General features: G+C 37.2%; 2 protein-coding genes across 3 annotated transcripts; both read left to right on the forward strand.

Moving 5' to 3' along the window:
- The first annotated feature begins 316 nt into the window (after positions 1-316).
- Positions 317-2449, forward strand: tmem158 (transmembrane protein 158). The gene is made up of 2 exons (XM_079468625.1): positions 317-370; positions 632-2449. Exon 2 carries the CDS (start codon positions 963-965, stop codon positions 1623-1625), a length of 663 nt encoding a protein of 220 aa, XP_079324751.1. The 5' UTR covers positions 317-370; positions 632-962; the 3' UTR covers positions 1626-2449.
- A 1836-nt stretch (positions 2450-4285) lies between these two features.
- cdcp1a (CUB domain containing protein 1a) lies at positions 4286-13098 on the forward strand. Of its 2 annotated transcripts, none has more exons than XM_079470634.1 (9): positions 4286-4478; positions 4621-4821; positions 6732-7094; positions 7179-7547; positions 8516-8713; positions 9114-9491; positions 9581-9931; positions 10814-10898; positions 10991-13098. In XM_079470634.1, the coding sequence occupies exons 1-9, from the start codon at positions 4379-4381 to the stop codon at positions 11250-11252; spliced, it is 2307 nt and encodes a 768-aa protein (XP_079326760.1). In that variant the 5' UTR covers positions 4286-4378; the 3' UTR covers positions 11253-13098. The 2 variants fall into 2 exon arrangements, with proteins under 2 accessions (XP_079326760.1, XP_079326761.1); XM_079470635.1 differs by having other exon boundaries at positions 10994-12927.
- Positions 13099-14742: the final 1644 nt, after the last annotated feature.

The following is a 14742-nucleotide window of genomic DNA, read 5'->3' on the forward strand; positions in this document are numbered from 1 at the left end:
GATTGGTCAATGCTTCAGAAACCTTTCTGGAATCGTCAATGCTGCAGAAACTTTTCTGGATTGGTCAATGCTGCAGAAACTTTTCTGGAATGGTCAATGCTGCAGAAACTTTTCTGTACCCTTCCCCAGATCTGTGCCTTTCCACAATCCCATCTCAGCGGTCTACAGACAATTCCATGCTCTGACATGCTCTGTTATTTGTGGGACCTTATATAGACAGGTGTGTGCCTGTCCAAATCATGTCCAATCAACTGAATTTACCACAGGTGGACTCCAATCAAGATGTAGAAACATCTCAAGGAAGATCAGTGGAAACAGGATGCACCTGAGCTCAATTTTGAGAGTCATGGCAAAGGCTGTGAATACTTATGTAAGTGTGCTTCTTTCGTTTAATAAATTTGCAAAGATTTCATACAAACTACTTTCACGTTGTCATTATGGGGTATTGTTTGTAGAATTTTGAGGAAAATAATGAATCGAATCCATTTTGGAATAAGGCTGTAACATGACAAAATGTGAAAAAAGTGAAGCGCTGTGAATACTTTCTGGATACACTGTATATCTTGATAGGCCTATATTATGAAGTTAACTATTACAATGTTTTGCTGATGTATCTTTCTGATACTCACAGAAAACATCAGTGACTCAGGTCACAGTGATCATTCATCATCACACGGACGCAGCGAGTCGAAGAAGCAGAACTAAATGAAACTGCCTTTAGACAGTCACAGCGAGGACGCGCGGACTGTGTAGCGGTGACGCGCCACCGTGCGCTTGGTCACTTCGTCCCCTCTCTGCGTAGAGGCAACACATCCAGAGAAACGCACAGGACAGATGAATAAAGAGTGTACCTGATCGAACGAAGACGACGAAATGTTCAGCAAACACCACGCTTTTTAAGTCCCCAAACTGAAAAGCGAATGTGACGTGACCATGAGACTGGGGAAACCGTGTGCCCTGCCATGCTGAGCATCTCCATCGCGCTCCTGCTGTCTTTGACCGCTCCCGCGCGCTGTTCCCACAGCTGGAGCGAAGAAGATCTCCTTCTTCCACCCATCAACTCCTCCAACACATTCCTACCCAGCCTGGAGGTGGACGTCGGCTTCTCGAAGAGGTCCGTGGAGGAGCCCGATGCGTCCTCGCAGTGCAACGTGAGCGTGGAGAGGCTTCCCACCAAACTCGTGGCGCGGTGGGACAGCAACTTTGGTTTCCAGTGCGACGTGCTTATTTACACCACCAACAACCATGGCAAGGCGTTCTTCTCCGCCGCCTTTAACCGGGCGATCTCTCCGGTGTACATCGAGCACCTGGGCGTCACGGGTGCGCAGCAGGAGTTCCGACTGTGCGTTGGATGCGGTCTGTCCAAATACAGAAGATTCAGGCGAGGCAGGTCAGAGGGTCAACAGATTGGCGACCCCGTCCAATTCTGCTGTCTGGATTTTTCTCTGGATGAGCTGAAGGGGGACAGGAGCTGGAGGCTAAATCGCAAACCTATAGAGTCCACTCTGGTGGCTTGTTTCATGACTTTAGTCATAATAATATGGAGCGTCGCTGCCCTCATATGGCCGGTTCCCATTATCGCGGGATTTCTTCCGAATGGAATGGAGCAGAGAAGGCCGAGATAATAGAATAATAACGCACTCTTAAAAAGAAAGGTTCCTAAAAGGTCGTTAACATCCTTTGCACAAACGTTTTTTAACAATGGGAGAGGTTATCAAAAGGTAAGACAGGAAATACCTGACTAAAAGGTTCTTTGGAGAACCAAAATGGTTCTTCATTGGCATCAACACCTTTACGCATTCAACACGTTTTTATAGAATATAATCTTTATTTATAAGGTCTTATTCAATATCTGAAATTATTTGTCTAACAAGACACGTGATCCTTTGTGCCCTTGTTACATAGGCGCAATGCAGGCTAATACTTTTGCCTAAACAGAAATATTCGTGTGTTTAGAAATGTTTTTAACATTTCCTGGATGGATTGGAATATTAGATCACATTTGTTTTTATATACTGATTGTAAAATCTATCGTTTATACATGTGGCATTCAGATGTATTTGAAATGTTTGTAAATGTTTTCTGAATCATGTTTTTGTGAATTACATGTCTCAGGAAAAAGACATAGCTAACTTTTGAGTTGTTGCATCTGTTTCCATAACAAATCAAACTCTGTTGAAATTGTCACAAATTTTTCAAATGTTTATGGACTTTGGGTTTGTATGTAGGCTATTTGTATCCACCAGTAATCATAAAAAACTGTTTTGAGTACAGATGTAATGTTAAAACTTCATTTTAGCCATGTTGTTTAGTTGGAATAACAAGCGGGCACAACATTTTTGTACAGTACTGTGAACAAATTGAACTTTTTAAGGTTTATACAATGAAACTCTGTAATGATTGTTATTTGCAGTATGTTAATAAATTAATAAAATATTTTTTGAGGGTTTGTAACTGGTCTCAATACAGTAATATGTAGCCGATTAGTCATTGGTGTCATGTAATTATGCAACTAAACTGGGTATATAATTTGCATGTATAGTCTATTCGTTACCTTATAACTATTTATGCCACATATTTGCAAACTAAACTATATAAATCGAAAATATATAGCCTTTCAAATTACAAGCAAAGCTAGGCCTAACTTAACCTGAAGTTTTATCTTGCTCATGGAAATACTGCCATCTTCTGCTGAGTCATTGCGTAAACTTGACTGTATACTCTTATTATTATTTTTATTGACAATAATATAGTATAAAAACATATACATAAACAATCACTAGGGGGAGATTACAAAAATATATGAAAGAAATTACAATTTTAAGTTTTCAGTGCCTCTTGTATAAAGGAAATCGAATTGAAACAACATAAAGTTCCATTTCCTTTTTAAAGGATATAAAACAGGGGTTTCTTCCAGAAAATGTACATCTGTTTTTATGAAACTTTTCTAACAAAAGGATCAAATGAATCATATAAATACAATTGCTTGTATGGTAAATCCTTTGATGATTCTCCAAAACACCAAAAAGTATATGTTTCCAAAATAAAACAAAATCTCTATCAACATTCTGAATAATAAAATCATAAGTATTTCCCAAAAAGGTTTCACAAATGGGCAGTACCAGTATAAATAAATGAACCTCATTTTCTGAGCAATCGAAACAAAAGCGCAATTCGTAGCTATATCTTTTTGATTTTAATAAGGAAATGTATAAGTTTAAATCATACTTCCTTCATTTTGTTTGTGATTAAATATGGATTGGGAAGTAGCCACACTTTTTCCATCCAATACAATCTGTGAACCGGTTCCAAAATGAATGATAGGGCATAGATACAGTGGTTTCTTTTATTGTACACTGTGCTAGATATTCACTAATCACTATGACCAGACCCCTCAAAATAGTACAAAATATAATGGGACACGTGAAATTTCAGACGACAGCTATAAGTCTTTAGGCTTGCACTTTTTTTAATCAAATATTTCACTCACAAATTTACACAACTAGTGCCTGTTTCACAGAAGGCCTGCTAGTCGCAGACTAAAATGAATGTTTGAGTTGTCTCATATCTTAAAATACACCAGTGCCATTGTTTTGACCCAAGAGGCACACCGGTAATGTTTTTGTCTAAAACATGTTTATAAATGCGGCTTAAAAATCCAAATGAACTAAAACATATATGTCTATATATGACTATAGTCCGGGTTTAAGATATGTCTTGTCTGTAAAACTGGGCCCAGAAGTCTTTATTTATTGCTTTTTTTAATGAAATTATCATCTTCATGGATGCGATTTAGCCAATGTTGTGTGGTAGGCTACCTTGTTAGGTTCTCTGTTCTTGTGAATTTACCACATGAAGTGTATTTTGTCATCTCACCTGACTGGAGTATAGATGAGGTGTCTACATTTAAAGTAAATGTTGTATTTACAAAAAACGTTTCTATTTATAATTTGATTATTTTGACAACTGTGACTGCAAAATATGACAACTATGTGTGAAGAAATAAGGTTTAACAAGAAGTCCTTAAGAATGAGAAGAGAAGATTTCTTTCAGCATGCCTACAGATTTTCTGTCGTCGTCGTCTCTGACCATTGAACAGGGATGCGGATGCGCAATGTAACGTTCTTGGTATAAAAATATTAGTATTATTATATTTGTTGAGTTTTAATTTAGTTAACTATTATAATTATTTGTATTATTAGTAGTAATAGTGGTAGGTTGAGTCATTTCATTACAATAAGATTTCGAGATTCAAAGGATCCACGACAAACTGAAATTCCAACAGGATTCTTGACGAGGGGCGAAAGTGAAGTCTGTCGAAAACCAGGAAGCCGCTTTTTCGCTCTACAACCACGGAGGAGAAGGCTATTTCACATCAATGGCTTTTCTAGGACATTATAAAACCGAGCGAACGTGTCGTTTCAGTTGCGTTGTGATGTTTTTGGGATGTTTCTTGTCGACGGTCCTCGATCTCACAGGTAAGCTACAGCAGTCACGCACATGTGGTGTTGCGTTTACCTGGCATGTGCTTCCTTTGAGTGAATTATACAATCTCCCTTACCGTACATTCATGCAAGTTTAACCATTCATTATTTGTTAACTATCCTTGTGTAATTTCAGAGTGTGCACAGCTCAAGATTACTGTTGAAAAGGACACGACCATCATCATTGATTCGAGTGCCACCACAACAAATTCAGGGTGCAAAGTTTGTATCAATCAGAACTGCCAGTCTTCAGTGATCCTAAAAAGTGACACGCTTGTGGATTTTAACTGTTCACAGCCAGAGAAAGTATTCAAAGTGCAAATCGTCAGAAACATTGGTAAGAGTAGTCAATATTGCCTGTGAAATAATGTTTGGTTACCTTTTCCCTGAATGTGTGGTTTACAGTAAGCTTCATAAATCTACTTTCCCATGAGGTTATAGAAAACACTAGTTTGTTCGTGTGTTGTGTTGTGTGAAAAGGTGTGTTTGTGTTGAAAATAAACTATAGAGAGGAAATTTGCCACAAGCTTGATTAAGGCACCCCCAATTTACTGTAAAACATCTGCCAAATTCCTACACTCTTAAGTGTTAAAAACAACTCAACACATTAATACGTTATCATTAACTGAGCACATCTTAACACCTAATGTGTTAAATAGCATAACACGAACAACATCTCTTTTAAAAGTGTTACTAAGTCAGTGTTATATTCAATGCTTACTGGCCACTTTGGCTTGTACTTTCTTCGACCCTTTTTGCCTCATATTGTCATGATCATTGCACAATTGCTAAATTTGGTCGGTTCCACCAAATCCCAAAAGCTTTTCACTGGATTAAGGTCTGGTGACTAAGGAAGGATTTTGAGTACAGAGTCAAGATTTAGAAAACTTATCTGAGATCGTCCGAGCATCGTTTGAAAACGGCGTTTCAAAATGAAAACGATTCTCGTTTATACTGCCGTTTTCACGTGCGTTTCAGAAAAATCTGCGACTACACTACTCCACCGAAACGCATGTCACGTGACCATTCAGACACGCTGCTCCTACGCACATAAATGTAAACAGTTGTATGGGAATACATAAATTGGTTGTTGATGACAGTTGGTTACTAGTCACAGACTGACCGGTACAAAATGAACACGAAGGCGAGAGCACTGACGTATCCATGGGGATAATGTAGATGAGGTAATCCATGTTATTAGGCTTGTTTGATTTCATTCGGCGCCACGCAGACATGTTTTGTAATAATTGACTTTTCCCATGTGACGTTAGGTTTAGGGGCAGGGTTAGGGGAGCCATTTGTAGTTGCTTTGCCACCTCGAGAAACTCGCATTTTTAGCTAAATTGGCCTTCGTGGCTGTGATTTTAGGGTTTGGGGTGAGGTAAGGTGTTGGTTAGCCACATCCTAAAATATGCATGACTTCTTGTGATACAGGTAATAAATATATAAATGCAAATATGCAAGCAGTCTGTGCATTGAAAGTCGTACTGAGTGACATTAAAGAAAGGGTGTGCTCACTGACACAAATCGTGTCCATGAACACAAATAAATATATTCCAAATTTTGTGTCTATGCCACGAACTGCCGTGAGACTGGGTTCGGCCACAACAAAAATTTTACCATTACGCCAGCAGCCTGCACCAGCAGGCTGGATCCATGCTTGTATGTACTGACCACCCCGGCAAAAATGAAGATTCATCGGAAATATACTGTATATAAAAATATATATAACTAACTGCTTTCAACAAGCATGTTCAGGTGTCCGTGACATTGTTTTTGGTCTTTAAGGCAAAGTGTTTTAACAATTGCTAAAAATCAGAAAGGAGATGATTAAAACCTTTAAAAAAATTGACAGTTTTGATTTGCTGTTCAAGATTGTGGTTGCTAAGGAAATCATTAGTTTCTTTAGCAACATATATCTTTGGCTTAATTTTCGTGAAAAAACAGAGAAAGCTTTATTGTGTATAACAGTTAGATATTTCATTTTCACTACCTTTTTATGTTATTGCAAATGTTTTAGGACAAACAAAGAGAACAGGTAACAGACTGAAATATCTGTCAGAAATGAGCCGTCAACAGGAGAGCTACTGTTGATGTCTCTTGGTTCTCAGCATTAGATCTTTAAAACAAATTTGGATAAGACATAAAAGCTTCATTTATTGGGATGTTGCAACATCTGCAGTGTTTGTTAATTCCATTACTTTTTTATTTCAATCCTGTAAGTAAACTTAATTCTACTGTTGTCAGCCTTTGCAGGATGGACAAAAAATATTCAGCCCAAAATTCTGCCCAAAATTCTGCCCGACGAATATCCTGCCTTTCAGAAGTTCAACCGCACGTTTACCTGGAATCTAAAGTCTGATGGTCTCATGAACTTTTCTTTCAATTTCACTTCGATGGGTTTAAAACAGATTCAACAAACAGACAGTTGCCCAGATGAACACATTTACACATTCACATCCGTGGAGAACATTGTTGGAAGTTTTTGTCAAAAAGGAAGCATTAGACACGTTGAAGTCCGCAATCCCGTTAGACTGTCTTTGAACGTGAATGGTGGTAAACCGCTGGACAAAAAAGTTATAATTGTATCTGTGAAAAGCACAAGCAATTGTAAGTGATCTTTTTTCATCATCTTATTATATGATTTTTAAGTAGTTGCTCTGTGTAAATTCTTGAATGTTCACTATTTTACAGCACTGGCTCATATCACTGTTGACTTCAAGGAGAAGAGTTCACCCTTAGCCATTTTTTCACCAAAATATCCCTCCGGTTTCCCATCTAAAACAGATATGTTGTGGACTTTCACTGTTCCTCCCTCATACTACACCAGTGTGTTTATTTTAAATTACACTCTTCCAAAATGTCTTAAACCTTCTGACACCCCAATAATCGAATACAATTGGATTGAAAATGGAATTCTGAAAACCAGACTAAATAATGAACAGCCATCAATGGAGCCTGGCAACTTTACTCTCACGCTAAGGAACTGTGAAATATTCCAGCAAAATATGTCACAGAAAGGCCTTACGGTCCACTTTGAAATCTCCACCAAAAGTCAAAAAGGTATGTTAAAAGTATTCATTCAGTACAACTTGTTTCTCAGTTCCAGTCTTCAGGCCTCTCTCCCAGAATGTTTTAGATGTCTCCAATATAAAACACCTAATGTGAGGACTGAAATTGAGAAACTGACTTGAAACATTGCCTTAAACTTTAGGTCTGTTAATTCAACATAGTTTTGTTATGTAATTCCCCTTCCATACATCATAGAATTTCCACTATGGGGTAGCTAGTCTTTATATTGGCTGGGTTTGAATTGGGATTTTGGAGGCTGGAGGTCTTTTATGTTTATACGTACTACGTTTGTTTATTTGCTAAAGAAAAACATTAAAATAGGATAGGCATGGGGTATGTTCTTCATAACGGTTTTTATATTCTGTGGTGGAAATGAATTTTCATTTGGTGGTGGAGTATACTTTTAACCTTCTTATTGGATTAAAAATGTCCACCTTTATTGAGTCATGATAGATATGTATAATATATAAACACGTTTTTAGAATTAAAGGTCATCTTGCTTTTCCCATCCAGTCTCTTTTATGAGATATCCCAAAATATGCATACACATACTGTAGGTAGATGGAAACTTAGGTATAGACTCTTTGGCCTTATTTCCCTGGTTTTTGCTGGAGCTTGAATGTATTTCACGGTTGTTAAATTTAGTCACACATTTGCTCCCGGTAGTATTTGATGCTTCTCATAACTGAAATATTTGGGAATATGCTAACATTGGTGTAATCTAGTGCCTTTGTACAGTTCGATCTGCATCTGCTGTGTTCTTTGTGGTTGTAGTCCTGATTCAATCGAAAACTGTGACTTAAAGATATACAGAGAAATGTAGTTTTCAAAAGTTTTGGTTGTTAAAACAAAGCCAATCATTTGACATCACTTTTACATTTTCCCAAACAGCTTAAAGCACTTTTAAAAGAATAATATTTGTATCGATAACCATAATTTTATTTATGTCGCTGTTGTAGTAGGTCATTGTCAAGATCCTCATCCACTGAAAGAAATGCAGCAGATGCGCGTGAGGAGACATCCAAAGTCAGCCTGTGTGATGAAATCAGGCTGGTTTACAATGGACACAGTCACCATAGCTTCAGGGAACCTTATTGACCTTTACTTCTTTGACTGCAAAAAAGAAGAAGTGGAGTTGACTGTCATTCAAACCATAGGTACTCACCTGCATAGTATAAAGCTGTATCACCTCTGACATCCTGAATAATAATATCATGTCCTAATTGTCCTACAATTACATAATGTAGTTCTTCGGGAAAGAAGCCGATATCATGACACCGTTTCTTAACTGTCAAATGCCGCTAAATCCTGAACACAGAATTGGTGAAAAACAGTTAAACGGTTTTACTCCACAATTCAGCACAATATACTTTTGAGTCTTTGTAACGTGTTTCAGCAATATATTTCTAACATTTATAATGTTTTTAGAAAGAATTCTCTGATTTCTCTTTACCTGGTCTTCAAATATAATAATTTATTACATTTATATAGCGCTTCTGTTCTGGGCACTCAAAGCGCTTGAATATGTCCAGTTTCTTCTTGTTTTTCCATCAACAGAATGTAAAAGCTGGCAAAACTGTACAAATACCCCATCACCTCTACAATTCTCTTACGATGCACCGTGTATTTATGGAGTTTTGAAGACGATGACCTGGCACCTTCATGGCCCAGAGAGCAGTTCAGTGGAGCTTGTGTCCCCTACCAGTGGTTTGTGCTACTCTTTGCCTGAAAAGAAATGCAACAGCGAGTTCCTTCTAGATGTGTCCCATGATAACCGTAGCATCACTGTTGGTCAGTTCTGTCCAAAGGGACCCATTCAGAACATCAACATCAACAAATCATCAATTGACATAACAGTCTCTTGTACAGCCACTGGCGATCACTGCCATCCGATTAACCCCATCATAAACTATTTGTTTAGAAAAGAAATATCAGGTAAATAATGTTCAGTGTAGTCTTGATTGAAGCTGTTCCCCACAGAAATATTTATCCTTTTTTTCTAAAAGAGTTTTTCCTCCATACAGCGCACTATATATTCACAGTTGAAGCAAAAAGCAAGTATGCAGCCTTGCTGGCAACCCCAGCATGGCCATCTGGAATGACACCATCCAATACAGTATCCTGGATTGTTAACCTGGAGCCGCTGTTTGAGGGCAAACTGGAGTTCAAATATATCAGCCAGCCCAAGTGCAAAGAAGTGCGTACAAGCATCACCGTCCAGAGCATTCACTCTCAGAAGATGCTGTACAGCACTAAGAAGGATGATAAGATTAAGGATTTGCAGGTCTTAGAAAGTTTTTACCTCAACATGACGAACTGCAAGCCAACAACTGGAGACTTCCGAGCAATGATGCAGATAACGGTGCAGAGCAATTGTGAGAGAACCCTCATCCTTTTTTGTCTTCAAAGGAATTGTTCACTTTCAACACACAAGATGTTTGTGTATTTTTTTCTTTAGTCGAAAATAAATTAAGGTTTTTGATGAAAACATTCCAGGATTATTCTCCATATTGTGAACTTCAATGGACTCCAAACGGTTGGAGGTCAAAATTACAGTTTCAGTGCTACTTCAAAGGGCTTTAAACGATACCAGACGATGAATAAGAGTCTTATCTAGCGAAATGATCGTCATTTTCTAAAAAAAAACAAATGTATATGCTTTATAAAAACAAATGCTCGCCTTGCTCTGTTCTGCGAATGCGAATGCGATCACGACTTCACGTATTACGTAATTACGTTGAAAAGGTCACGCTTGACGTAGGCGGAATCCAGGATACGTACACGAAATGACCATTTTAAACAAAAAACTGACACAAAGACAATTGAATATGTGTAATTGAGCATTCAACAACGTTTGAACGGTCATCCTTCTCCACATTTATAATCACTGACTCGGTACTACGTGAACCTTGACCTTTTTGACATAAATAATTAATAAAGCAAATAAATTTATATATTTTTTTAAATTACCAATGTTATCGCATGTTAAGACCCTTTTTCATCGTCTGGTATCATTTAAAGCCATTTGAAGCTGCATTGAAACTGTAATTTTGACCTTCAACTGTTTGGAAACCTTACGTTTTTTTCGACTAAAGAAAAAAATACATATACATCTTAGATGACAACAGGGGTGAGTAAATTATGATGAAACTGTATGTTGAAAGTGAACAATTCCTTTAACTAACTTTCTACTGTCTGTTACTGTATTGTCCCAGTTTCTTTAGGGTCAGTAAAATAAATATTTGTCTTGCTTTCAGACCTTTATTTGAAATTTATATTAAGTGTCGTGGGAATCCTTTTGGTCGTGATTATAACATTCGTCGTGGTTTGCTTTGTTATCAGGTGAGTTAAAAAAAACACAAAAGATTAAGAAATTTTTAACCCAGTGTAGTTTATAGTAATCTGATGTTGCGCATTATCTCTTTTATGTCAAGCAGAAAAAAAAAGAGGAATAGTGCTCCCCCAGTGTCCATCTACAATCCTGGCGAACAGGACATTCTTCCAGGCCTCCGTATTCCCATAGCACTGGATCTTCACATCTATGAAGTCATAGAGGAAAAAGATGTATATTCCAATCTTCCAAATTTAAATGAACAGTCTACAAAATCCAGTGGTCCACCTTTGCCTGAAAGGCCCATAAGAAAAGGTCCCACCACCAACCACCACAACATGATTGACAATGAGCTCTATAGTTAGATTCAAGGATATTCAACTACATCTTGCTCCCAAAGACTAAAACCTTGAGAGAGGAAACAATCAAATCAGACTGTAAGTGTGAGGATTCTTTTTTTATGTAAAATGTGTTTGTTTCTCACAAAGACATACTTGGTTTTGTATTTTTATGAACAGGCAGTATGTTTAACTGATGTATATTTTTACGCCTGTGTTTTTTTTATGTGCGCCTTGTCAGTAAAATCAGCCTCAGGAATATAAAAACTCAAAGGAGTTAGCTTACATATATACATAAATACATATTTCTTGTCGCCTTGCCGTTATAATTGTACAGATAACGCTTGAAAACTCACTTGTAGGCTTTCTCAAATTAGTTGTTACAGTTGATTCAAAAACACATATTTTTTTATCGGGACATATAACAACAACTGTATTTGCATACATTAAGCTAAATATAGTAGCACATTGTGTCATGATTCTGCCACATCATGTCAGGTTACTCTTGGTCTAGTGGCAGGATCATGAAAGCTTGCCATATGCTCTCTCCGGTCTCGTCTCTGTTTCCGTCCTCTCGTTTCCTCGTTATGGCTTGTTAATTAGTTCATGCCCCGCACCTGTTCCCCTCTTGAGTTTTCCCTTATTTAATGCCCTAGTGTCGGATTATTGTATGTGTGGCAGATGTAGCGCTTGTCTCCTGCCTTGTCAATTTGTGAATCTCTGGTCTGGTCTGGTCTGGTCTGGTCTGGTCCTGTATGCCCTCCCTGTTCTGTTGTTTTACCCCCTCGTGGGTGTTTGTTTCATGTTTTGTATTTATTACTAAAACCCCTTTTTAACCCTTTACCCGCTTGTCTGCACTTGGGTCCTCTGTCTCTGTTCCCGCAACACGTCCCTGACACATTGTGTACACTGAATACTTCTGTATATTGACTATATTTATTTCAGCATTTTGTCTGGGGAATAATACGAATAGAAGATTAGACTTTGTGTTTAATTTTAACATTTAATTTCAAAATATAAAAACATGCATTTATTTCACCAAATGCGTTTAGGAGACACTGAAATGAATGGGCTTTACTGCAATGTTTGAAACTATCTTACGCTACATGATGCGAATTACTTCCACATTACATTCTTCCTATGGAGGTGAATCTGAGATGGTCGTAAATCTCATATTCAATGGCTCTGTGACCAATTATAACGACTTCCGCTTGGGAAGTTTGGGGAGAATTTGCTAGATTCGTAACAAGAAGCCTAAAGAATGAGGATTTAATGTGTGATAGTGAAGAAGCTTAAATTGTATTAATACTATAGTGTAAACAATATATATCAGTCATAAAAACGGAACAAATGTAAGTAATTTAGGGGTCACGACGTGAGATTCAAGTTACTTGCTCTCGTGTACACTGCTGCTGTTGCAGAGCAAAATTATTTTGGATGGCGCAATGGATGCTGCTGCCCTGTTAGATGCAATATCCCATAAACACAGATCAAGAAAGTGGAGCTGTCTGGTAGAACACAAAGTATTTGCATTCGAGTGATCACATGTCTTGTAAACCTTCTTATACAGTTGAATGACTGTGGGCAAGCCACAACTTGGCCATGGGAAATATTTGCACATAATGTTGTGAGGCGTGTTTCTAGGGAGAAAAGTCTGTGTGTCACTTTGACAGAAAATAAACTGATTACAAAAACTTTCAACAAAATGTACAATTTTGTATTGTTAACAAAACAAATTTGCTGTTGGATCTGTTTATGTTTTCCGTATTTAGCTTCCTCTCTCTATCTTTCAAAAAAAGTTTGTGTAAAATGCCGAATCTTATTTTTTCATGTAATATTGCAGTTTTTATTTTAAAAGATTTGTTTCCAAATTACATCTCTTCTGATGTATGTCTTGGCCTAAGGGGGAAAATATTAACAGTCCCTTGGCAGGCTTTTAACTAATAAATTCCCAAAGATAAAAAACAAACACCACAGTTCCCAATTCGGAAACTTTTACACTTATACATCACAATTATACATCACAATCCAAAAGAAAACAGCATCACAAGCCAATCATTTAAAGTTGCATTGTAGACCAGCAGATGTTAACATGGACGTAACCTGACAAACTAACAAAATACAACCAACCGAACATTAAAAGATACAGTTTATTAAATCAAAATGGTAATTCATTGAGGCTTTATTATATGTAAAAAAAGAAAGTAGAATAAGAAGTGCTTGTGGACCAGTGTTCATATCTGGAGTATATTTACCCTATTAGCACTTGAGAAATGAATGTAATAACTTGGTTATTGAGATTAGCAGCACACTCTGGGGATTTGCAGTTTTTGCCCACTCAGCCACTCTCAGTGTCAAGCGTTAAAATCATCCCTCATAATGCCCATTATTGTTGCATGTTCTGTTGGACTACTGGATTTATAAGTTTATGCACCTGCTTGAGTTAGTTTTGTAACCCTGTTGATTCCTGTAGTATAAATGTACACACTTGTTTTTTTTTGCTGGCTTTTGGGTGATCACTAATTCCACCACACCCTTGACTGGAATCTGAAGCCCCAAGCTATAAAGACTTTTACATTTGCAGGTTTATAACAGATATGACACACATGCAGACAATTGTTCAGACAAAGATAAGCTCCAAGTGGAGAATGGCAGTATTTGTGGTTAATAAATCAACACCGCTCCGTTACTTTCTACATGATCCTGCAATTTTTTAAGGCATTGATGGAGTACTTTTATCCAGCTATTAGAAGAGGAACTTCGTATAACTTAACATCTTGCTAAATGTTTGAAGTAAAAAAACGTTCTTGCAACAATCTTTTTTAACACTAGAACTGCCACAGGGTAAAGTTTTCCCATGGATGTTTTTCAAATTCCCGGTTGTTAAAAATTGTTGAGATAAAACCAAATTAAAAAGTGGGCATTTATACCTATAAGCGCCGTCGGGTCAAATTTACCTCATGGCTTTATTTTTTATGATTAGCCCATGTTTTCTCTTTCGTCCAACCTAAAACGATTATAACCAAATAAATTAATAATTATTTAGGTGAAACTATGCACTTTTATTGTCGTTGCATCAATTATTATATCTGTAACAATACTACCAATGGATAATACTACGAGCAGCTGTCCGGTCACGGTGTATGATGTGGAACTGTCTGAGAAAGTCAGGATCTAGAATGATTAGATTAGATTAGATTCAACTTTATTGTCATTACACATATACAAGTACAGTGTAACGAAATGTAGTTTAGGTCTAACCAGAAGTGCAGTTAGCAAGTGCAGGATATACAGTTAGAATAAATACAGAATACAATAGTGAGAATATAATACAGTGGGCATGGATTATAAAAATATTTAGCAGTAGGTGTGTTCTATGAAAATATGACAGAAGGTATATACTATGAACAATATATACAGATGACTATGTACTATGAACATTAATGTACAGGTGGATATGAACAGATAATAATTTAGACTAAAATAGTGCAAGTGACTTAGGTATGCATAGATTATT

Source organism: Barbatula barbatula (genome assembly GCF_947034865.1).
Source record: "Barbatula barbatula genome assembly, chromosome: 12".
Classification (NCBI taxonomy): domain Eukaryota; kingdom Metazoa; phylum Chordata; class Actinopteri; order Cypriniformes; family Nemacheilidae; genus Barbatula; species Barbatula barbatula.